This window comes from Astatotilapia calliptera, chromosome 4 (genome assembly GCF_964374335.1).
Source record: "Astatotilapia calliptera chromosome 4, fAstCal68.1, whole genome shotgun sequence".
Classification (NCBI taxonomy): Eukaryota; Metazoa; Chordata; class Actinopteri; order Cichliformes; family Cichlidae; genus Astatotilapia; species Astatotilapia calliptera.
This window is the reverse complement of record NC_137425.1, coordinates 14,859,240-14,885,839: the sequence shown is the minus strand read 5'-3', so window position 1 is coordinate 14,885,839 and position 26,600 is coordinate 14,859,240. Positions and strand designations below refer to the sequence as shown.

The 26,600-nt window shown below is 39.3% G+C and overlaps 1 protein-coding gene across 1 annotated transcript; it reads right to left on the bottom strand.

The window, feature by feature from the left end:
• Window positions 1-1,404: 1,404 nt before the first annotated feature.
• LOC113020765 (nuclear GTPase SLIP-GC-like) lies at window positions 1,405-24,801 on the bottom strand. The gene is made up of 24 exons (XM_026164990.2): window positions 24,570-24,801; window positions 24,355-24,436; window positions 24,071-24,183; window positions 23,861-23,902; window positions 23,710-23,748; window positions 22,186-22,224; window positions 21,743-21,767; window positions 21,495-21,581; window positions 21,104-21,191; window positions 18,685-18,901; window positions 18,346-18,564; window positions 15,996-16,202; window positions 15,728-15,903; window positions 6,348-6,441; window positions 6,178-6,265; window positions 5,940-6,061; window positions 5,555-5,731; window positions 5,306-5,454; window positions 5,096-5,213; window positions 4,878-4,986; window positions 4,663-4,793; window positions 4,292-4,379; window positions 4,115-4,201; window positions 1,405-3,309 (listed from the first exon to the last, which is right to left on the bottom strand). The coding sequence occupies exons 2-23, from the start codon at window positions 24,419-24,421 to the stop codon at window positions 4,122-4,124; spliced, it is 2,475 nt and encodes an 824-aa protein (XP_026020775.1). The 5' UTR covers window positions 24,422-24,436; window positions 24,570-24,801; the 3' UTR covers window positions 1,405-3,309; window positions 4,115-4,121.
• Between the last annotated feature and the right edge of the window lie 1,799 nt (window positions 24,802-26,600).

Genomic DNA, 26,600 nt, shown 5'->3' with positions numbered 1-26,600 from the left:
GAAAGTTGCTGACAAATTAAACTCGTAAGTAATTTAATAATAATAATAATAATAATATATTGGATTTATATAGCGCTTTTCAAGGCACCCAAAGCGCTTTACAATGCCACTATTCAGTCACTCTCACATTCACACACTGGTGGAGGCAGCTACGGTTGTAGCCACAGCTGCCCTGGGGCAGACTGACAGAAGCGAGGCTGCCATATCGCGCCATCGGCCCCTCTGGCCAACACCAGTAGGCGGTAGGGTAGATTTATTATATTACACTATATTATCCAATATTATATTACATTATATTATATTGTTATATTATATCCTCTTTCACATTAGAGCCACAACAGGACCCACTAGAACATGGGAACAAGTAAAAGTGAAATATAAGAATATTCTATAGAATGGTAATATCTATCACTTATATTGCTTTTCGTCTCTTGGAAAGAGACCCTGAAATAATCTGTTTGTTTGTTCATAACAGCAACCAAGAAAAGGGCAGAGCAAAAAAAGACAGGTGGTGGTCCTGCACCCCCTCGTCAACAAGTTGGTTAAGTAAATAATACCCTCACGGGGAAATCGATATCTCTCAATGAGCACACTGTCGCGCTGAGCTAAAGGATCCTGTCTATCCCGCAATATACGCTGAATTCTGAGGACTCTCCTTATCAATCTTGCACCTTCCGCAATGGGTGGCTCGCGTAAACGGACAGGACATGGCTGCGACAGGCTTCCCAAATCCACCTTGGCTTTTATAGCCGTGGTCTCTCATCTTGATTACACGAAGTAATTTACAATTACTACTCTGAAATATGAATTACATCTGTAATAATCACATACATGTAATAGAATGTTAATAGTACATTTCCCTTTTTTAGGAAATGACCTGTATGTATCTGTGTGACATCAATAAAAGGATCAGGTGCTGCATTATCTTTAGTTACATTGATGTTATTTATTCATGGTGAAACAGTGGTGGAATATCGCTGTTGCTTTCGTATAAATGAAGCGGACATACCTGCGTGGCCGCGATCTAATCCTGTTTACATAAAGTGAACCTGCTCCCGAGCAGGTTTACGCTTACGGCTCTGTTGCTATGACAGCAAGTCCCGGATGAGCTTCGGGGAACCGAACGATCCAGGATCACGCGAAATCGTCAACAATCTAATCCAGCTAACTTACTTAGCGAGGTACGAAGAACAGGCCCCAGTACTTGAAGTTCGGATCCCACTATGTTTACGGACCTATGACAAAAGTATGACCACAAACTGACATAGCCTACCTTGTGCACAGAGAAAGCAAAAGTCAGATTTTTTTTATTCATACCATCAGTGTGTAGTTGGTGCATTGTGTGCTTATTAATGTGATGGCTTGTGTTAACTGTTTGATACGAAAATACCATTTTTACAAAGGTTTGCAGAGTTAAGCAAGGTTTATTAGCTTTTACAAGTAAACAATGTTTTGCTGATTTGGTGAAGGGTTTTCTTATTTGCATGTAGAGTTTAGCAAAAATAGCCAATAGTTTTAAAAAAAGAGCTTAAGTCATCAGAAAAAACTGTAATATCACACAAAAGGTTATAAAAGGTTACTTTGCCTATAAAAGTTAACAGATCCTTGGGCCCTATTTTCCAGACCACTAAACTTTAACCCAGTTAGTTACCAGGTACACAGATTATAGAAGAGAGCTGCTGATAAGACATGTGACTGGAGGATTGTAGATGACCTGTAAGGCCACCCAGACAAGAACACCTTCAGAGGAAGCAGTATCCACAATCATTTGACTTAATGGCTTGTGGTTCAGTCTTCAAATATAATTTTGTTGTATGTTACAAACTACTGTGGTGCTGCAAAATACTTTTTGGCAGGGAGCTTATTTTTAGGCAAAAATAAGATCAGGATTTGAAAAATCATGTTTACATCTTACAGCTATGGAATCAATACAGAATAGAAACAACAGAAAACAATATGATATAATAGCTAAAGCAGAAGCAGAGACTTATTTTTTTGCTGCTGCTTTATTACTCATGTGACAACCAAAGAAACCATTGTATTAGAGTAAATTCATATTTATGTTAGAAATATAAGTAAAGTGGTATACATAAGTCATGTTCTATAGAAGTTTAAGAATAAAACTGACAAATACATCAAGAAAATAAATCTTTAAAACTGGAAAGAGTCTGAATATCACAGTATTCCTGTAAAGCACTAAAATTAAAATCTGTAACATTGTAGTTCTACCGCTGTATAATTTTCTGTATAACTAGGGTCTACAAATAATGACCAAATACAACAAAATGGAGAAAATAGACATCAAAACATTTTTGGACAGAGTGCTGCCCTTTTGGTTTAGACCCTAACAACTAAAATCTTAAAAACCTTAATACCCCTGAGAGGAATTCATGCTTAAAAATTTTCATCCTTTTGCTTATCCAATTCGGGGTTGCTGGAACTCTTTCCCAGTTGTCATGCAAAAGGCAGAGTACACCCTGAAGAGCTTGCTAAGGTTATTCCACTCAAATAAAACTAAAGTAAAAACTAAGACTAGATATGAATATTTTAGTTAAACAAAATAAAAACAATAATCAACAGAAATGATTAAATGACCTCATTTGAAATACAAATCAGTTTATAGAGGAAATAGCCTTAGTTTCAGTATTTGTTAGTTTGGTAAAAATGTTATTACAATGTGCCTGACATGTTATTGATGGACGTGTTTGAGACACTGGACATGTACAAGACAAGTGGGTCAACTGTTTTCAAAAAGTGAAACATTCCTATTGTTTCTACTGGTTTTCGTAATTTTGCCTCTGACAAAACTGAACTAAAACTAAACATTTTCAAACAATAATAAATTGAAAATAAGAACAGTCTTGAAACTTACTGAAACATGAAATAAAAACAAAAAGTCAAAATGAAATAAAATAAAAATTAATGACAAAATACAAAACTATAATAACTGTGTCACACAGCTAACTATCATTCTTGCTCACATGCACATCTATATCCAAGATCACCAATTAACCTAACCCCCATGCATGTTTTAGCCTGTGTGAAGAAGTTAGAGTACACAGAGAGCACCCACACAGACACAGGAAGAACATGCAAAGTCCACACAGAAAAGCCACAAACTGGATTCAAACCCAGGACCTTCTTGCAGTGAGGACTGAAAAATCAAATTTCATCAAATTCATTAAAAGTCAAACACAACATTACAGAAATATCTGTGGCGATATCCAGAGACCTCATGCTTTTGGTCAGTGTTCCCTCAGAGATGTTGAGTGGGTCATCAGGTTTCTGCTGTTACTGTGTGGAGCAAATCTGAAACATCCAGTAATAATAAGCACAAAGATTTTTAACACTCAGTTGCTCAGGCAAACAGAACAAGTGTCAGTACTTAAGATGTGCTTTAAGATGTCTTGAAAGCTCCTCAGCCTAGAATAGAAAATCTTAATATCTGTTGTTTCTGTTACTGTTTGTGTAGAAACTCATTTTTGGAAACACTTTATTTGAACCTGTTTGAGGTGACTCGGATACAAAAAGGGTAAAATAACACAAATTATAAGTGGTGATATTATTCAAATACTTCATCTGTGCTTAGCAATAACAAATTCAGCATGTTTACCTCAGCTGTCAGTCTGATATGAGTCAATAAGTCACTTCTGTCCAAAGACTGTGGACAATATTCAGGGAAGTTTTTGAGCAAAACCTGAACTTTTATGTTGGTAGTGCTTCTGGTGTCACCACTGTTAGCAGTTGTTTAGCAGCTGCTTCTAAACTTTTTTTGAAGAAGATGTAACGTTGTGGTGTCATACTTTAACACTGCATAACATTACCGGCCACAATGAACCAGTTGGATTTTTTAGCTGAGATGATGAAAATACAAAAGGACAGCTTAAATGGCCATATGTAATTTAAAATGGCTACTTCTAATCTCTAAATTATGAAAAACTTATAATTGACACTAAACACAATTAAACATATTTTATATATTATATTTTATATATTAAACAATTAAAAGTTACTGTATATTTAGGTGCTTAGGATTGTCATCAAATTTCACCCTCTTTCTTTGAGAATTCATAGGAACTTTTAAAGTAACATGAAATAACATTTAAATATTTACCTGGCTACTATGATGTTATGTCTCCCTCTTGACTGCCCTTACCTTCATTGTAATGTTGCTGCACAGTTTCAAGATGCTCTGAAACATCTGAAAAGCAAACAAATATATAAAAACATGGGCTTAGCATTGTTCAACATTTTACTAACGATTTACTTTCATAGCCTATATTTTCTTTACCCGGGAGACTCTCACTCAAAGCTGATGCCTTGAGTGAGAGTTTAATGGAGTGGTCCATGGTCTCCTTTAGTTCCTTACAGATGATCATCTAATTAAACATCAGAGCTTTTATTACTTTTCACAGAGTCAAATATTGAGGTTTAAAACAACTGAAACATCTGAATTAATGGGTAGATGTTTGTTCTTGTGGCCAGTTCATATTTTAAGCTCTTCAGTTCAACTCATCATTGCAGACTAAATCTTTGTAATGCTGAAAAATACAAATATTAACAGCCATTCGCTAATCTTTAGAGAATGTTCAGACTGAGCAAAAGCACTCAAATATAGAAAAAACACAACATGGTCTCAAATTAATTTGTAATGTGACAAACCATCAGTTCATTCATCTTCTCCAACATGGTCTTTTTTGCGTCCTCATACATGTTCCTATTTAAGGATACATGTTTCTCAATAGTCTTCCTCATTTTTTTCAGCGCACCATTCCCTGAAATTTTTCGTGCATCTACAAGAAAAGAATAAACTTTGTCAAAACATTTTTTATGTACAATTGTGATTTATTACAGTGACAAGCTGACAATCTTCTTACCTTCATAGCACTTTTTCATGTTTTTCTCAATTGCCTCTGTTAGACTGTTGTAGATGATTTTCTTCCCCTTTAGGATTATTTTGTTGAGTTTTGTCTTAATTTTATCCTCCTTAAAAACATGAAACATGGATCAGTTAATAAACAGAATTAGTATTTGTAGAGTGAATAGGTAAATTCTGCTATAATGGACTGACAAACTGGATTGTTTCATGTCGTACCTCTGTCTGGAGAAATATCAGCTGCAGTTTGACATCTTGGTATTTTTGAATCAGCGAATTTGTGTCAAGTGAAAATCTACTGATGACTCCACTGAAAGATCCGCCTTTAACATCATTTCTGAAAAAAATGTTTCACGATGGCAGTATTGACAAGTTTGTTTTAATCATTTTAAGTATAGTGTAATATGATAGTAATTTGTTTATTCTCACGGGAAGGTCTTTCTGAATTTTTCATCAATGCTGTCAGTCAAGCATGAAGCTAATACGGTGTTGAGATTTATGTGTTCCCCTTTTTTTGTTTTGTGGATGCCGTCTTTTCTAACCACAGCCTGTAGTGTCTTAAAAAAACTAGGCTGTTTCTGTAACAGATCAGGAAAACAATTCTAAACACATGCTCATATAAAGTGCAAAATCTGTTGCTATGATGTGAATTATAATAATTAAAATTCAGATACATACATCACGGTCCAAAAAGGATTTCAGTTTTTCTTCAGAGGTTTTGGAATTTTTAACGCCTTCTGTAAGACATTGTTCAAAATCCTTGATCGCTTCATCAACTGCTCTTTTGACTTGATCAAGTTGTTCTGTCATGTTTTTCTCGAGAACTTTACATACATCATCTGCTTTTCCAACACCCTGAAATTAAAACAGTATATTTATTTTCTATTAAAGCAGTAATAACATAAATACAACTCTTTTTTAATTAATCATTTTGAAATGTTGTCACTCAGTGCCTGTCAAGAAATCTTGATAACTAAAATTTCGTTAGGTGTCAGATTTATGGAAACATTTGAAGTTTTAAATTTCAGTAAAATATTGTTCCACATAGATAACTTGACCTCACCTCTTTTCTGCACCTGGCACCTTCAATCAAAGATAGAATCCCATAAGCTCCACTCACGTAGTTTACTGTCTCTGAGTAACAGTCATTGAGATCTTGCAAAAATCCTTTAAGTTTGGTTATTTCTGTTGAGAAGAAATTTCAGTGCCACACTTTGACATTACACACTTTAATTCAAATTAAATAATTCTCTTTCAGTCAGAGCAAACTAAAACAACATGTGCATCAAGACTTCACCTACCAGTCTCTTCTGAACTTAGATGCTTCCCTTTTAGGAACTCTTTGGAGCTCACTGTGAACACTTTGAAACTGTCATCAGTGAAGTGTGTCTGAGGAAAAATTGTTTAATTTTAAAGCATCCTTACAACTATGGAGAGTCTGTATTATTTTCTGTCAGCCTATAAACCTCACCTTAATCTTGCTTCTCTTGTTGAATTCTTTTCTTACTCCATCCTTGACTTGAATGTTTCTTTTAACTATTCGATCATGGATATCAGCTGATGAACTGCAAGAAATGTGCAAATATGTACTGTTACCATCATCACTATTATCATCACCATCATTAATCCGGGGCAGGCTGGGTGATTTTTTATTCTTGGACTTTTTGGTGAAATGTGTAAAATCTCCCTTTCTTACCAAGCTGAGCTTTCCCTGACTGCTGCACACTCATTGTTAACATGTAGATTGTATTTAAAGACTGGCTGTGGCAATGTTTTTCTGCCTGATGGTGGTTATCCTCCAATTTGTTGAATTCTAGTTTTAAACGTCTTGTCTGGTTAATATCCTCTCACACTCCTACTTGCTAACCTAGGTTGTCAGAGCCTCACACCAAAATACTTACCTGATCACTACAGACTCCCAATTTCTCCCTGACAGTCATTGAGCACTCTCTCCCAGACCATCACCTTAGGGTGGTGCTCTCCACTAATTCACCAGTTCATTTTATATATTTGTTTCATTATAAATAAACCTATTACGCTTCAGTTGTCTGCCTTGCAGCTCCAGTCATTTATGATGATATGGCTTTATTTGTTCAATGTATTTATTTTGACTCTTTTAAAAAACAAACTCGCAAATATTGAAGGCTGGTACCATTTATACTTTTTGGATCGTGACATCACCACACGCTGACATGCTTACACACAAGTTTTTTTTTGTCACAGCAACTACTTTAACTTTGTTGCGGACGGACAGTGTAATGGTACTTTTGCTTTAAAATGTAAAATTGTTGAATTACTTGACTGTAATGGCCAGGATATGCATGATGTCATATAATCTCATAGATTATGTGCACCATACATAAAATCAGAATCAGAATCAGAAAGGGGTTTATTGCCAAATGTTGAGCAGGTTTACAACATCAGGAAATTGCTGCGGTGCTTCAGTGCAAACATAGTGTCATAAGTTGGGCTTAAATAGACATGAAAAAATAAAAGTAAGAATAAGAATTAAAAGTGCTACGTAGAAAGATATATACATGAGATATACATGAGATATATACATGAGAATAAGAATTAAGAGTGCTACGTAGAAAGATATATACATGAGTGCAGGTGGTGATCAGTGCCAAACATGGAATGATGCAGTGAACACAGCGTAGGGTCATGTGTTAGTGGCGGGAACAGTCATATGGTTATTGTTCATGTGTCCAACAGCAGAGGGGAAGAAACTGTTCTTATGGCGAGAGGTTCTGGTGCGAATGGACCGGAGCCTCCTGCCTGAGGGGAGCAGGTCAAACAGACTGTGTCCAGGGTGAGAAGGGTCAGCTGAGATCCGAGCTGCACGCCGCAATGTCCTGGAGGTGTACAGGTCCTGCAGAGATGGGAGTCTGCAGCCAATCACCTTCTCAGCAGAGCGCACAACACGCTGCAGTCTCAGTTTGTCCTTGATAGTGGCTCCAGCGTACCACACGGTGATGGAGGAGGTGAGGATGGACTCGATGATTGCAGTGTAGAATTGCATCATCGTCCATGTTGGCAGGTTGAATTTCTTCAGCTGCCTCAGGAAGTACATCCTCTGCTGGGCTTTCTTGATGACGGCGGTGATGGTGGGCTCCCACTTCAGGTCCTGGGTGATGGTGGTACCCAGGAAGCGGAATGAGTCCACAGAGGTGATGGGGGTGTCAGTCAGGATGATGGGGGGGAGTGGGGCTGTGTGCTTCCTGAAGTCCACAATAATCTCCACTGTCTTCTGGGCATTCAGCACCAGGTTGTTGTGGCTGCACCAGGACACCAGACGTTCAACCTCCCTCCTGTAGGCAGACTCATCCCCGTCCGAGATGAGCCCAATAACGGTGGTGTCATCTGCAAACTTGATTAGCTTGACAGACTGGTGGGTGGAGGTGCAGCAGTTGGTGTACAGGGAGAAGAGCAGAGGAGAAAGAACACAGCCCTGAGGGGAGCCGGTGCTGATGGTCCGGGAGTCCGAGACAAAAGCTGCCATAATGTCATTTGCATCTCTTTCTCCTCCCGCTCTCCTGTTATTGCTCGCCCTCTTCTCTCTTGCTGTCCCTGTAAAAAAGGGTTAGGTTTGTGTATGGGATTTCCCATACCCCCTGAATGCACCATAGGCGTATTTCCGCAGCTTCAGTTCAGAGTAGTGATGTGCCATACCACTGATTTCCTTTCCGATCCGATACCAAGTAAAAGTGTTGTTGGTTCTCTGCTCTGTGTACCAGTTGATAAACAGTGTAAAGTTGCCTTCAGTGCATAGTTGTATGTGGTGTCTTAATGCATAATGTCTGACTAAGTTTATGTAACCAGTCTGAAGAAATATGTCAGCTTATTTACTTGTATACTGCATTTGAGTACACCTCAGTTGTATCTTTATGTTTAATGTGCAATTTGAGTTATAATTGGTTTGTATCATTATGTTTTGTCTACAGAAACCACACACACACACACACACACACAAACAAACACACACACACACTTTCGCCCACGTCTCCGAAAACGTCGTCACACTTTTGCAAATATGCAATGTCTTGATAAACCAAGCAGATATTTGTAATTTACACAGCTACTTTCTCGCCTTAAAATATGTTAAAAGTTTATTTTGTGACCCAGAAAGATTAATAAGAGTAATTTTAAAACTTAGTAGCGGCCGCCATTGTTGGCAGCTGAAATTTGGCTGGGCCAAGCTATGAATTCTGAGATATGGTGGGCCATGAAGGACACACCCGACCCATCCTTCAAATTTGGGGAAATGATGGATGGATTTGTCGGCCGCATTTGAAGGAGTCAATGAATTGGGACAGCCTTCGTCACCTGGCTGTGACGTAATCGGCCTTCAAATGCAGCCTCCGGAGGATGCAGCCAACGTTTTGGGACAGTGCTGAAATGTTTGTAAAGAGAGGATTCGCTAACGCTTTTGGCTAAACAAGTCATTTGTACTGTTATTGTGTATTTGTCCTTGTCTTTGATTTCTAAGAGCATTTCATGTTGTTTTCTCAGTTTTACCCTACTTCAACTGGCCTAAGTAAAGGGAGTGAAGTCAAGCCCTCTTGTCTGCGTGGTCATTTTGAAGAGGAGTTTAGTCTGAATGTCGACTAGCAATGCGTTAGAGGCAGAGGACATTACAGTAAAACGACAGCCTCTCAAAGACCAGTCTCATGAGGAACTGCACGGCATATAGAGCTATCCTCCAGAAACAGCTCAGCTCTAAGATTCAGCTGCAGATGTTGGCAAAATCCACTCGACAGCAACATGTCACAGAGAACCAGTACATTCATGAAAATCAGATCTAATATATCTGGCTCCTCCAGGCATTCTAGGAGTTCAGCTGCAAGTAAGGCAGGTGCCGCACAAGCACGTGCAGAAGCTGAGGCAGCTAAGGCTGAAGCAGCATTCATGGATAAAAAGAATGATCTGAAGTTGCAGCAAGCAGAACTAGAAGCCTCTATGCAGCTTCGAAAAATGCGTCTTGAAGCGTCGTTGAATAAAGTACGCATGGAAAAAAGGGCTGCAGCTTTGGAGGCTGCAGTGATTCAAGATAATAACGAGACTCTTAGTGAAATAGATGTTCCTGCTGATGACCCAGTAACACGCACAAGGGAATATGTGAAGGGTGCCACACATGGCAGCCAAACCATGCCCATTCTAGAAACCTCCAATGGTAACACAGAGATGAAGCTCCCTCAGCATTCGCTGATCATAGACTCTTACGCCAGGATCTGATGCACATACTTGAGCAAGCCCCAAGCCATTTGCAGTACCACACATCCAAGCACGAACCACACACATAGTAGCAATTCTAAAGGAACATTTCCCAAGCAAAGCAGAGCAAAGTGACACTTACACCCCTAAACAAGAACCAACGGTCAGTTATGCTCAACAGCCTCTAGACAGTGGCTACACTGGCACCGCCTATATTACAACCCCAGACAACTTCAGTCACCCACATGAGACCACATGCCAGGAAAGGGGTCCACTGTACACTCCGCTAGAAATGGAGCAGAACATGTCAGACCTTGTTAGATTTATGGCTCGACGCGAACTGGTGTCTACAGGGCTCCTTCACTTCAACAACCGTCCCGAATGCTACAGAGCCTGGAAAGCATCGTTTATAAATACCATCAGAGGCCTCAACCTCTCACCAAGCGAACAGCTTAACCTTCTTGTGAAATGGCTAGGTAAGGACTCAGCTGAACATGCCAGACGAATACGATCCGTGTCTGCGAAACAACCAGCAAACGGACTCAGAGCTATGTGGGATAGGCTTAATGAATGCTATGGTGCACCAGAGGTCATCAAGGGTGTCTTTTTGAAAAGATTAGACAACTTTCCCAAGATTCCAAACAGAGACGGTCGTAAGCTAAGAGAGCTAGGAGACTTGCTGTCGGAAATACAGGCTGCCAAAGAAGATGGTGACCTGCTTGGGCTTAGTTATCTGGATACTCCTCATGGTGTTACCCCTGTGGTGCAGAAGCTGCCATTTTATCTCCAGGAAAAATGGCTTTCTCTAGGCTTTAAGTACAAAGAAGATCGCAGGGCTCCCTATCCCCCATTCGGCTTCTTTGTGTGTCAGGAAGCACGGATGCGCAACGACCCTGGCCTTACACAGACAGCATTCAGCAGTGAGTTATCAGTCTAAAGCCGAAGGTCACAAAGCTGTGGCAGTTTTTAAAACGAGGGTCTCTCCGGATCCTATACCCCCTACCAACGGTACAAGGACTGCATCGTTTGGCACCCAATGTGGAAGCGAGTCATCCACTAGAGATGATCCAGCAGAGCGCTGCCCGCTACACAATAAACCCCACCCCTTACCCAGGTGTTGTGGGTTTAGAGAGAAGCCAATCCGGTCGTTAAGCGATGACGTGACGAATCCTACTTCCGGGCCTAAAGTAGTCTGGGTTTAATATGGCTTTTGTGTTGTTAACATGTTTAATGCTATGTATTTTCTTCTATTTAATCTCAAAAAGCTCATAAAATAGTCAGTGATCACTGTTGACCTCCCTCAGCTTTTATTACCGCTAATCATTTATTTAAGCTCTGTTTTTTAAAACCTTAGGATGTAACTACAGCCCAGCCCATGCAGCAGTATATGAATGACTAACCTCGTATTGTGGATGGATTATCTCAGTTGTTCTCCCGGCTGAAGTTTGGTCCTTTTACAGCATCCTGCCATGCGATTACATTTGTTCCTGACCACCGATAACACTCACGTTAACTTTTATCGAGTGGAAAAAAAGTTAGCTTGTTTATATTATGCTAACATAGCTGTGTCGCTAGCGGTCACGTAGCACATACCAGCTATATACCAGCTAGCCAAACTTCAGTAACCATACAGGGAGTGCAGAATTATTAGGCAAATGAGTATTTTGTCCACATCATCCTCTTCATGCATGTTGTCTTACTCCAAGCTGTATAGGCTCGAAAGCCTACTACCAATTAAGCATATTAGGTGATGTGCATCTCTGTAATGAGAAGGGGTGTGGTCTAATGACATCAACACCCTATATCAGGTGTGCATAATTATTAGGCAACGTCCTTTCCTTTGGCAAAATGGGTCAAAAGAAGGACTTGACAGGCTCAGAAAAGTCAAAAATAGTGAGATATCTTGCAGAGGGATGCAGCAGTCTCAAAATTGCAAAGCTTCTGAAGCGTGATCATCGAACAATCAAGCGTTTCATTCAAAATAGTCAACAGGGTCGCAAGAAGCGTGTGGAAAAACCAAGGCACAAAATAACTGCCCATGAACTGAGAAAAGTCAAGCGTGCAGCTGCCAAGATGCCACTTGCCACCAGTTTGGCCATATTTCAGAGCTGCAACATCACTGGAGTGCCCAAAAGCACAAGGTGTGCAATACTCAGAGACATGGCCAAGGTAAGAAAGGCTGAAAGACGACCACCACTGAACAAGACACATAAGCTGAAACGTCAAGACTGGGCCAAGAAATATCTCAAGACTGGTTTTTCTAAGGTTTTATGGACTGATGAAATGAGAGTGAGTCTTGATGGGCCAGATGGATGGGCCCGTGGCTGGATTGGTAAAGGGCAGAGAGCTCCAGTCCGACTCAGACGCCAGCAAGGTGGAGGTGGAGTACTGGTTTGGGCTGGTATCATCAAAGATGGGCTTTTGGGGCCTTTTCGGGTTGAGGATGGAGTCAAGCTCAACTCCCAGTCCTACTGCCAGTTTCTGGAAGACACCTTCTTCAAGCAGTGGTACAGGAAGAAGTCTGCATCCTTCAAGAAAAACATGATTTTCATGCAGGACAATGCTCCATCACACGCGTTCAAGTACTCCACAGCGTGGCTGGCAAGAAAGGGTATAAAAGAAGAAAAACTAATGACATGGCCACCTTGTTCACCTGATCTGAAGCCCACTGAGAACCTGTGGTCCATCATCAAATGTGAGATTTACAAGGAGGGAAAACAGTACACCTCTCTGAACAGTGTCTGGGAGGCTGTGGTTGCTGCTGCACGCAATGTTGACGGTGAACAGATCAAAACACTGACAGAATCCATGGATGGCAGGCTTTTGAGTGTCCTTGCAAAGAAAGGTGGCTATATTGGTCGCTGATTTGTTTTTGTTTTGTTTTTGAATGTCAGAAATGTATATTTGTGAATGTGAAGATGTTATTTTGGTTTCACTGGTAAAAATAAATAATTGAAATGGGTATATATTTGTTTTTTTGTTTAGTTGCCTAATAATTATGCACAGTAATAGTCACCTGCACACACAGATATCCCCCTAAAATAGCAAAAACTAAAAACAAACTAAAAACTACTTCCAAAAACATTCAGCTTTGATATTAATGAGATTTTTGGGTTCATTGAGAACATGGTTGTTGTTCAATAATAAAATTATTCCTCAAAAATACAACTTGCCTAATAATTCTGCACTCCCTGCACAAACGTCACTGTTGTTTAGTTTTCTGTCTTCATTTATGTTGGATGTGATAACAGAGCTGTACGTTTTAATTTGTTTCCAAAACCCGCAGTCAGGACATGCTATATTGTATTTAGATAGAAGCTAGCGAGCTAACTTCCTGCTAACTTCTAACTCCGTTAAATGTCATAAATTCCGTTTTCACGGATGCCTGGATGTTAAACTCAATTGTTACATCTGGTAGAGCAGAACACTGATCATTTTATTAAAGATGAAAGACTTTAGACAGTTTTTCAACTCTCAGTAATGCCATAGTGATCGTTTGATATATGGACCTGCAGCGGAGTTTAGGCCCAGACACGGCTAGTGACGTCAGACTTAACGACCGGATAGAAGAAAGGAAAGCGCTCTTAACCCTTTAAGACCTACCATAGAACCAAGTCCGCCAGAGCTTACTTTATATTTTTATATGCTGTAGTGCCATTTTTGGGAACATTTCAAGTTGCTATACATCAATACAACTGTCATAGCCCATATTTTAATAATATGTATGCATTAAGTCCATAGTAACTACATTAATTGCAAAAAAGTGATTTAAAAAGTGAAAAAAGTGCAATAAAGTACAAACAAATTGAAAATCATTTTTGTTTGTTTTTTACATAAATTTCTACTTGGAGAAATTTAAGAGGTTTATCCCTCAAAAATTTAAATACAAAAAAGTTGCAAAAAATAGTTTACAACAACAGGAAATTTATTTTGAGTGTCTTCATAGATTTATTTTTGAGATACACCAATTTTTATCTACTGCAGGAAAAACGAAAAACAATCCTATGATGCAAATTTGCAAAGAAAACAGAATGTGCATCATTCTAAGCATCCCAGCAACTATTCAGAAAAATATAAAGTCAAGCATGACTTATAAAAACACCATTATAGGCTTTTAAGGCCTACAAGTAAAAAACTACATTTTCCGCGAAAATGACGTCACTTCCGGTTTCAGGCAGGAAATGCGGACATGCGATCGTTCGCGCTGACGTCTGTTTCAATGTGGGAAGTGTAACAAACAGCTGATCGTATCGGCAAAGCGTTTTTCGGGAATATTATGTTTTTGTTCCTGTTTTTGTTCCAGACAGGCTCAGCATGGAACCACCTTTTAGCAATGTCGGCATTGACGTGTTTGGGCCCTTGTCTGTATCAGCCCGTCGCACGAGAGGAGGCCACGCTGATAGTAAGAGGTGGGCTGTCCTCTTCACCTGTCTGTGTGTCAGAGCTATACACATTGAGGTAATTGAGTCATTGGATTCCTCCAGTTTCATAAACACATTCAGAAGGTTTATGGCGATTCGAGGGCCTTTGAAAAACATACGCTCTGACCGGGGCACTAATTTCACCAGAGCTTGCAAAGATATGGGGATTCCCTCAAATCTTGATGGGAAAGCCATGGAGAGGTTTCTGTCAGAACACGGATGTACGTGGACCTTCAACACACAACATTCCTCTCATATGGGAGGAGCATGGAAAAGGATGATCGGCATCACACGTCGTATCCTGGACTCGATGCTTCTTCAAATGAGCTCCTCCAAACTCACACATGACGTACTCACAACATTCATGGCTGAGGTTTCAGCCATAGTGAACAGTCGACCACTTGTGCCTGTGTCAAACGATCCTACAGATCCTTTCATTCTTACACCGGCTTCATTGCTTACTCAGAAAGTAGGTCCATGCCCAGTACCAGAAGGAGATTTTGGACATAAGAACCTATTGAAGCAACAGTGGTGCAGGGTCCAAAGCTTGTCTAACACATTTTGGGACAGGTGGCGGAAACAGTATCTGTCAACGCTACAGTGTCGAACAAAGTGGACATCTGACCGGCCAAACCTTAAGAAAGGAAGCGTGATGCTTCTTAAGGACAGTCAGTGCAGTAGGAACAAATGGCCCTTAGGAATTATCATTGATGTGTATCCTAGTAAAGATGGAAGGGTGCCCGAAGTGCAAGTAAAGGTCATCAAGAAAGAGGAACCAAAGCTTTACGTCCGACCTGTGAATGAGATGATCTTGCTCATTCCTCCGGATGACTGAAATGTGTTTGACCTTGTCATATTAGTAGGTGAAATCCGCTGGGTTTCAGACGGGGAGTGTTCTGTCACCATGTAACTGTTTAGTCTGAATGTCGACTCTAGCAAGGCGTTAGAGGCAGAGGACATTACAAGTCCCTCCAGAACAAAGAAATTCAACTGCCTGTCTCACTCTCCGCTATTCCCCTCCCTCTCTGTTTATTACTAAGTCCGCCATCTTCAGTAAACTTCGTAAAATTGTATCTGCATCTGAGACTGCTTTTGACCCAAATGTTCTGTATTAATTTTTTAAAAAGGCTCAACCCAGTGCTTCGCTTTTTGTCTAACCTGGGTTGATCTTACATGGAAACACCCTGTAGTTGATCAGCATGCAAAATGTACTTACAGATCATCTGAATCATCAACAAGATCAGACTTGGTGCAAATAAAATGAATTTGCTGACATTCGCCACCATTTCCAATCAGACTACTGACACTTTCCAGGATCCCCCAGGCTGCTTTCTCTGATGCTGCTCGATTAATTTCAGTCACAATCCACACAGTAGAACAATCTCCAACTATCTGAAAGGAGAATAACATGTCTCAGTGCTTAATAGAAAGATGACTGTTTACAGACAACACAGTATAAGCAAAGAGCAGTAAATGTGAATTACCCCTTTCCACATCTGATCTCTGCTCTTGTTACAGTCACCATTTCCAGGGAGGTCCACAAGTGTCAAATGCTGGAGAAGAGGCCTGTTTGGCACCCTGACAGTCACACACTTCACTAGTGGCCAAAAACACTTTTTTCCTTCATCACCTTCTTCTTGTTTTGAATCACTTCTTGTGTACTTGACAAATTTTGCAGAGAGTTCATTAGCCTGCAATAAATAATAAAAGCAGTGCAGTTTAATTTCAGTCCGCAATGCAAGTGCTTTACAAGTGCACTGACTATTAAAAGTCAGTGACACAAAAAAATCAGGTCATGTGAAATCCTTTTTAGAACAATCAACCATTTGATAGTTTCAATAAAGTGCCTAATTATTATTCAAAACCAAAATTAAAATACTCTTTTTTTTATTTATTTAAAAGTTTTTATTTTCTATTTTAAATCACACTAAGTACACTCTTGGTCTCAACAGTTATTATTACTATTAGCAGAAACTACCTGATCTCAGTTATTTTGTACAGTTGTCCACCACTTTGAGATATTAATAAGCCACTTTAGACCGCTCCCTTATTCACTATAGCGGATAACGTGCCATGTTTTGAATGTCAGGGTTTTACACCACTTTTTGCCATTCCTGACACAACCGACTGTCAGACACCGATTTACTTTTGATTGTTTGTCGTCATTTTGATTCAATCTTTGTTGACTTTGCTCAGCAGTGAATTTCTACAGAGAGATTTAAAAAGGGTAAGAGTAGGTTAAAACAAGGAACTGATCACTGTTGTGTGAAGAGGTAAAGGTTCCTACTGCGATGTAAAAAAAAATAAATCATGCTCTACATCAGTGTTTTCCAACCTTTTGGAGCCACGGCACATATTTCACATCAGATAAATCACACGGCACACCACCAAAGAAAAATGTCAAAAAAGCATATTGATAATTTTTCCGTTCACCTGGTATAGCGGAATTGGTTCGGTTTGTCTCCAATATACCTTTTTAGCTTTCTTCTGAAGGCCTTAGTCTTGCTAAGGCCTTCATCTGGGTTGGAATTTTCTCCAGGACCCAGGTCAGTTTGACTACTTTTTCTTTTCAAATATTTATCTATCGTTATCATGTGCTGCGTTGTCTCACTCACAGCATGACTGTTGTATAATTTCTTCTTCTTCTTCTGTTTTACTAGCAGTTGGTAACCCATTTAATTAGAGCAGGTAGTTCCAGGGCACACCTGATCATTTCTCAGAGTGGTTGGGAAACACTGCTCTACATAATGGACCTGGACCAGTCTTGGGATCTGTTAACCACAGTTATTACAAGAACAGATTTTTTTTCTGGATATGTGATCATCTAAATGTGATTATGGGATCTCAGTAAGAACTATTTCGTTGCGATCACTGCATTTCAGTGTTTTGTGTTTTTTAGACTTTTGAATTTATGCTGCATTCTGTTTTCTGAAGTGAGTTATGTTTCTAGATCTTAGTCTTTTGTTAATTTGGTCAGTTATCTTTTTTGTCCAGGTTGTCCTAGTTTCACCTGTGTGCATTTCTGTCATGTAACGGTGTGTGGCAGGCAGGAAAATAGGACCCAAACGCAAACTCACGGGAAAACAGGACTGAACTCAAAATGCAGCTTTAATGCTGACAAAAAGGTGACAAAAGATAACGGTGATACAAAAGCGATACAAAACTAAACTGGGAGATGCTAATTGCAACACATACCAGAAGACACGGGGAGACTCACACACAGCATGAGGGACGACACGACACTGACTCAGAGAAACACGGGGTTTAAATACACTGGGAAGTAACGAGGAGAATGAGACACAGAAGGAGGGCACAGCTGGGAGAAATCAGGACTGACGGGACAAGCAAAGCAGGACACATTCACATAAGACACGGACCATCAAAGTAAAACAGGAAGTATCACACAGAGACGCGAACTTGACACAGTGGAGACAGCAACTAAGAAACACAGAGACATAAACCATAAGGCAGAGGTCTAAGAACCAAAATACACAGGGAAATACTCATCTGGGAACACAAGAGACTAGACTAGAGGGAGTAACAAAAGACCAACCATGAGAACATAATGCACAATGCAGAGTGACAGAAAACAAGAAACTCAAACATGCAAAGACACCCAATTACACAGAACAGAGGGGACACAGAGAGACATGAAGGGCAAGGGATCAAAACTAGAAACCATAGAATAAATCACACACAAGTACAATAATACAAAAATCCCAAAGAACTAAAAACGCTGGGTCAGGAGACCCAGGACCGTGACAATTTCCCAGCATCCCCAGTGTGTAGTCTCTTATGGCTGTCTGTTATAGTAGTAATATGAGTTTGTCTTACTGATTCACATGTCAACATCTTCCGCCTGGATTGGAGAAATTCTGGAATTTCTTTGAAATATTTGCGGTCCATGAGGTTTTCAAAGGACTTTTCTTTCCATTCTTCTCCATACAGTGTTGACAGCTTTTCAACAGCATCATGATAATCATCATCTTCCTTTTCCTGATTTTTATTATTGTCAAGAAACTGATGAAATGACCACAACTCTTCGTTCCACTCCTACAAAATTAGACGACAAGCCATTTATTGAGGTATGTACCCAACCGTTAACCCCAATAACTGAAGTGTAACACCTATAATAGTTTTAAGTAAAAATCTAACTTTCAAAGCTCATTTTACCTCCTTTGTGATGAACTCAATTTCTGCCTCATAGTTTGAGCTGTGTTTGTTAGCTTCCACTTTGATCATGACTGACGTGCATGCATTGATGCTTCCTGAGGGTAAAAGATTCTTCTCTTTGATGATGGCATTTATCAAAGAGCTCTTTCCAGCCCCAGTTTTACCAAAGACACCAACCAGCTCCCTCTTCTTTATCTCCAAATCACTGATCTTTTTCCTGTTGAACAAGATTTTAAATATAGTTAATTCATTCAGTCATGAAATTTTTTTAGGTATGCTTTAAATAAGAGAGTTTAAAAGAGAGTTATAATCATGGTAGTGATTAACCAATCAATTATCACAATATATTTCAGTTCTATACACTTGTTCCACTAACTGTTTACTGTATGTTGTTTTGATCCACACCTTCTTTTTGTGTCAGTTAAAGTGAAAGTTTCCCCCCAAGAATTGGTAAATACCAGGAACAGGAAAAAAAAATACAGGGAGTGCAGAATTATTAGGCAAATGAGTATTTTGTCCACATCATCCTCTTCATGCATGTTGTCTTACTCCAAGCTGTATAGGCTCGAAAACCTACTACCAATTAAGCATATTAGGTGATGTGCATCTCTGTAATGAGAAGGGGTGTGGTCTAATGACATCAACACCCTATATCAGGTGTGCATAATTATTAGGCAACGTCCTTTCCTTTGGCAAAATGGGTCAAAAGAAGGACTTGACAGGCTCAGAAAAGTCAAAAATAGTGAGATATCTTGCAGAGGGATGCAGCAGTCTCAAAATTGCAAAGCTTCTGAAGCGTGATCATCGAACAATCAAGCGTTTCATTCAAAATAGTCAACAGGGTCGCAAGAAGCGTGTGGAAAAACCAAGGTGCAAAATAACTGCCCATGAACTGAGAAAAGTCAAGCGTGCAGCTGCCAAGATGCCACTTGCCACCAGTTTGGCCATATTTCAGAGCTGCAACATCACTGGAGTGCCCAAAAGCACAAGGTGTGCAATACTCAGAGACATGGCCAAGGTAAGAAAGGCTGAAAGACGACCACCACTGAACAAGACACACAAGCTGAAACGTCAAGACTGGGCCAAGAAATATCTCAAGACTGGTTTTTCTAAGGTTTTATGGACTGATGAAATGAGAGTGAGTCTTGATGGGCCAGATGGATGGGCCCGTGGCTGGATTGGTAAAGGGCAGAGAGCTCCAGTCCGACTCAGATGCCAGCAAGGTGGAGGTGGAGTACTGGTTTGGGCTGGTATCATCAAAGATGAGCTTGTGGGGCCTTTTCGGGTTGAGGATGGAGTTAAGCTCAACTCCCAGTCCTACTGCCAGTTTCTGGAAGACACCTTCTTCAAGCAGTGGTACAGGAAGAAGTCTGCATCCTTCAAGAAAAACATGATTTTCATGCAGGACAATGCTCCATCACACGCGTTCAAGTACTCCACAGCGTGGCTGGCAAGAAAGGGTATAAAAGAAGAAAAACTAATGACATGGCCTCCTTGTTCACCTGATCTGAACCCCATTGAGAACCTGTGGTCCATCATCAAATGTGAGATTTACAAGGAGGGAAAACAGTACACCTCTCTGAACAGTGTCTGGGAGGCTGTGGTTGCTGCTGCACGCAATGTTGATGGTGAACAGATCAAAACACTGACAGAATCCATGGATGGCAGGCTTTTGAGTGTCCTTGCAAAGAAAGGTGGCTATATTGGTCGCTGATTTGTTTTTGTTTTGTTTTTGAATGTCAGAAATGTATATTTGTGAATGTGAAGATGTTATTTTGGTTTCACTGGTAAAAATAAATAATTGAAATGGGTATATATTTGTTTTTTTGTTTAGTTGCCTAATAATTATGCACAGTAATAGTCACCTGCACACACAGATATCCCCCTAAAATAGCAAAAACTAAAAACTACTTCCAAAAACATTCAGCTTTGATATTAATGTGTTTTTTGGGTTCATTGAGAACATGGTTGTTGTTCAATAATAAAATTATTCCTCAAAAATACAACTTGCCTAATAATTCTGCACTCCCTGTATTGATAAGTCACCAAAACTTCCTAAAAATATCAGTCTTTGTTGGTCTTAACTTGGATAGTTATAGTCTACTATTGAATCATAAATCAATGTATCCTTGTATTTGTCGCTTGCAGTTGCCTGGATTGAAAATTGGAACTTGCTGAACGTACATACAATACACAAACATCACATTGGGGAGACAGGTCAGACTAGGTGGCATAAAGTGAAATGTATAACACAAAAAGGCAATCGAGGAGAAAAAAGAAGAATTGGTAGATACCAGGAACAGGAAAAAAATGTAGCTCAGTCACCAAAACTTTCCAATAAATTTTACTACTGTATTATTTCAGCGTCTATAATTGTACTGTTGTATGTCAGCAAAATATGAAAAAACATAATACTCACTTTAAGAAAGCACTGAGTTTGTCTTGCTCATTTAGTCTGGAATGTACAAATGCCATGATGTTTTTCACATTAGATAGTATGGTTGGTTCTGTGAACAAAAAAGTCAAGAACTATTTAGAAGGAATTATAGACTAGAATAACCAAAAAATGTAAAATTTGATGTTAAAAAAAGCAAACCTGTGTGAATTAGAGTATATCAGGACCATAATGTGACCACTAACCAATCAAACTTACTATACCATGCTGACTGTTAAATTTTGCCAACAGCCCAAAGAAAAAGTAATTTCTAGCATCAAAGATGAAACTGGCATGTTGGACAAATTGTGCTGAACAGAAATTTAACCCTATAGTGGCTTAAACTGTGACATTGTTTAGTAAGAAACGTAAATACCTTCAAATCCTGGCATTGACTGACACTGTCGCTTAGCTGGTGACTGCAACCTGCTAGCATCACTTTCAAGGTCTGATTTTCTTTTTCCTGATTGGATAAAAACAACAACAAAAAATAAGAACAAAAAAACGGTTTTCTCTCAGCATTGAAAGTTCTTCTTAGTAAAGTTATGTAGATTGCAAAAAATATTAGTGCCTTTCAAACACAGAATAATATGAGATGCAATAAATATGATGCATGTGTCTCACCTGTATCACTTGTGGCTGGAAAGACCTGAGGATGAATATCAGTTATACAGGAAATTATCACTATTTGCATTGGCATTGTTCTTTAACAAAAGGACACTAACATACAAGTTTTACAATCAACAAACTTAAATGCAGTTATGTTTTATTAACCAGCAGACTGATGAAAATTGAATTACAATAACCTTCTTCTTACTAAATATCTGTGATCCTACTAGACAATTCTTTTACATAATTAGGTCCCAGTCTCAAAGACCTACAGAGACGGTTGGCAAACCCTCTAGCTAGGGCAAAATGTATTTTCCCACCCCCCTTTGAATTATGTCTTTAGATTAGTCATTTATTCGTTTCTGTAGAGAGTTGTCAGTCTCTGTAGACCAGAGAATGGAGCTTTACTTTGTCTCAGGCAGTTGGCTCATATGTCTGAAATTCAGTGTAATCCTTACCTGAACCACATCAGCTGCTTCTTCATGCTCCTGTTCACACTGCAGATAAAAAGTGCAAAGCCGCATAGAGTATTGAGCTCTTAAACATGCATTAAAAATTGTATTTGTCATATGGACATTAAATCTGAAGGAAAAAACAGTTTTAAACTGACTTGAAAAGACATGACTGTTTCCTGATTTGAATTTTGTTCTTACCACAATCAAAATGATTCAAATCTATATTAGTTAAGAATCAATAAAATGACTCTACAAATAATTACTGCCAGTGAGACACTGTTGAACACCCAGTGGTGTTTGTGTAGCTTATCTGCGTAGCCAATTTAATTAAAAACGTATAACTTACTTCAAGGTGTAATCTTCACACACTCTCTGTGTATTTACTCACTAATTACCTGTCCCTCCTGCACTTTCCTGCTCATTGTGTCAGATGTTTAGTTACTCCTCGGCAGGGATGGGTACTGGTTCTGACATAAACGGTAGTAACCAGAAAAGCAGCACACATTTCGGTGCTTTATTTCAGTACTTTTTTTTCTTGAGCTGTCATACAGCTGTCTTCTTGTTTGATAGAGTGATACCATATATGCCCTATAGCTGCAGAAAAGGCTAACATTGTTATCTTTTTACAAAAGAAAAAAAAAACAGCTAAACATGAGAGGTTTTATGACAAAGTTTGTGTTTTCCATTGTTTAAGCACTGGTTCCAACCAAAGGATGTATCTTGTATCAACAGAAAAGGCTAACTTGGTTATCATTTTGCAGAAAAAAAGAGGAGACTGCTAAAAATAAAAACATAAGAGGTTTTTGGGCAAAGTTTATGTTCTCCATTCTTTAAGCACCGGTTTGAGCACCGGTTTGAGCACCGTTTAAGCACCGGCACCGTTTCAAAAGTACCGGTTTGGCACCGGTATCGGATAAAACCTAAATGATACCCATCCCTACTCCTCAGTCTCCTTTAGCAATAATGAGACTTGCATTAAATGTACCCTATTTACAACTCTGGAGGCCAGGATCACATAATTGTAGACTTTGCTTCGCACCCTTAAAAATCCCATAACTAGCCAGGCTCCTTTAGCCAGTGTAGCTCCCTCTGGCATATTGTCCCGAGCAGTTGGGGAAACAAGATGACTGGGTGACGATGAGGAGAAAGCACAGTATTAAATAGAAGCCCCGTGGCACACCACCAACCCATTCATGTGTCTAAGTGTTTTCCCCCATTTGCAGAAACACCCGCAGGGGCTCAAACTCTGGTAATTGGTGATTCTATTCTAACACATGTGAAGCTAGAGACACCAGCAAAGACAACCAGAACAGTCGACACTGAGGGAAATTTAAAACTGCTGGCTAAGTGTAAACATAAATTGAATAAAATTCTAATTTATGTCGGCAATTATGACACCTGGTTACCTTAATGGGAGATCACTAAAATTAATACTGAATCAGTATGTAACTCTATAGGCAAAAGAATTGAGCTTCATTTTGTCTCAGGCAGTTGGCTCATATGTCTGAAATTCAGTATAATCCTTACCTGAACCACATCAGCTACATCTTCATGCTCCTGTTGACACTGCAGATAAAAAGTGCAAAGCCAAATAAACTGAGCACTTAAACATATACTAAAAATTGTATTTCTCATATAGATACTTCATCTCAAGGCAACAAAACAGTTTGTAACTTACTTGAAAAGAAATTACTGTTTCTTGATTTGTGTTTTTTTCTTCCTAACACAATCAAAACATTGCAAATCCATATTAGTAAAGAGTTAACAAAAATTACACTACATAATATTGCTGCCAGCACATTTTTTAATATCCAGGTAACTCTAATAGAAATTCACCTCTGTACACTAAAACAACAATGATTGTTTTAAAAAAAAAAAAGGTAATTACCTTTAACAGCTTGAGGTTCTTCTTGAATTTCACTCTTGGTCCAGCTTTTGTGATCAAATTATTAATTTCTTGATCATCAAGCTCACACAGACTTTCAGAATCGATTTGTTCATCTGTAATTTAAAAAGAATTTGCAGAGATAAAGTTTATTCTCAACTTTCTTCAGAAATTCTTCGTAAATGATTGAAAAAGCTATGGGCACAGATCTATGAGCTGTTTTACAGTTAACAGATCACATCAGGATCAATATCTGTACCCATCACAGATTCACATTAATACTTTACCTTTAAATTTTTCCACCCACTCACTTAGCCCCCATTCAACCAGTTTGGTTCTTACGAAATCATCCATGACCAAGAAATGAAACTGTAAGATAAAATGCAATATTTAACCAGACAGTACTGCTTTAAAGATTAGATATTTGTGACCAACTTCTCCTTTAATCCATATATAATCAGAGACACTGATTAAATTCAGATTAAAACTTCAAACTGCTCACCTTTTGTTTGAGTAATGCAGGAAAAGGCTGCTGAGGGAGATGTGAGGGAAGCAGTGAGACACAAACAGGAAACAGAAAAAAGAAATCGAGCACAAAGTCCACAAACGGATACGGTTAAAATCAAACTGTAACTGTGTGGCTTAGACTGCACAACTGTCTGCAACTGCATTTATACATAAAATAGAAAGGTAAATCCAACATGACTAAAGCGGGTGCAGGAAAAATAGAACTGAGAACTGAGAAAAGCAGGAAGAGGTGTTTGTGCAGCGCAGATGGGAGTGGCTGGCAGACAGGTAACAACCTGCCTCAGAGAAAGTGTTTGTTTTTTTAGTTTGTTTAAAATAAATCAAAGGGATTAAATATTATAGTTTAAAAACAAGACAGAAACAGCTTTATGTATACTTAAAGTATACTCAAGTTGCCAAACTACATTAAGGTAGTTAGAGTAAAAATATCACCATAGGTTTTTTTTAATATGCTGCCACGTGTGTACATTATTATTATTATTATTTATCCCCACATGCCTCCTCCATTGCCTGTAAAAGGGATATGCGTTGATGGGGATGACTGTCATAGACCTTCCAGCTCCAGGCAGAGAAGAACTCTTCAATTGGATTCAAGAATGGAGAGTATGGGGGGAGGTTGAGTACAGTGAAGAGTGGGTGATCTGTAAACCAGTTGCGGACCAAAGCAGCCCTATGGAAACTAACATTGTCCCATATAATGACGTATCTGGTCTGCTCTGGTCTCTGAACATTAGTGAACATGTCAAAGGTGTCCAGGAATGTAATAATGTGTGCACTGTTATATGGGCCCAGGGTTGCATTATGGTGAACAACACCATTTTGACTTATAGCTGCACACATAGTTATGTTACCACCACGTTGTCCTGGGACATTGATTATGGCACGGTGTCCAATGATGTTCCTTCCGAGTCTCCTCGTCTTAGTGAAGTGAAAACCAGCCTCATCCACAACAAATTGCTCATGACCCATCTGCCTCTGCAGATGGGTCATGAGCAAGACATGAGCAAGACAAAACAAACAGCAGGCACATGCACAGCACTACAGTATGCACTTCCAGATTCAGTACCAATGATACTATAGCTTACCTGCACATAGTCATATTGCAGCTGTTTTACACGTTCACTGTTTCTTTCCAAAGGTGTTCTGTAGATTTGTTTCATTCGGATTTTGTTGCGGGCAAGTACACAACCTAATAGAGAAGTGCTCACATTTTGTATGTTCTGGAAGGTGGTGTCATCCTCAATTAGGCACTGCTGAATTTCACGTAGCCTTATGGAATTATTTGCAGTCACCATATTGACTATATGGGTTTATTGGTCTGCAGTGAACATTCTTCCTCTGCCCCTAGCATCTGGTCAGCTAGCAATTCTGTAAAGTAACAGTTTCAGTATTTTTACATCTGTGGTATTGTTGTGTTCCTCATTAGCATATGGCAGTGCTACAAGTCTTAGTGCAAAGTGACTGTACTAACCGATTCTCATTTCGAAATATCCTTATGATGCTTGCTACAGTGTAGCGGCTCAAGTTAGGCTGAACCCGTTGGCCAGCTTCACTCAGGGTCATTCCATGGTTGATTACATGGTCCACTATTGTAGCTCTGATGTTACCAGCAATTCTATTTCTTACTCTTCTTACCCTTCCTCTTCCCCCTCCTCTTGCTCCTCTTGCTCCTTCTTGTCCTCTTGCTCTAACTTCACCTCCTTGTCCTTGTCATCCTCTTTGTCCTACTTCTTCACCTCCACGTCCTCTTCCTCGGCCTCCTCTAATTCTCACTCTTCTCACTCTTCCTGCTCCCTCCATTGTACTCCACAGCTTACCTGTACCTTATTTATAGTGCTTAGGCTGATTGCAAAGTGAACTAATTATCTAAAACTGTTTTCACACGTGACAGTGTGTCAGACAGTTGGCAAAATAGTGTAAATAATAGCCATAAATGTGTATAGTTTTGCTAGGAGTGTGTTGATCATTTGGAAATTGAGTGTAAAGCAGTGAGTTGTGTTTACAG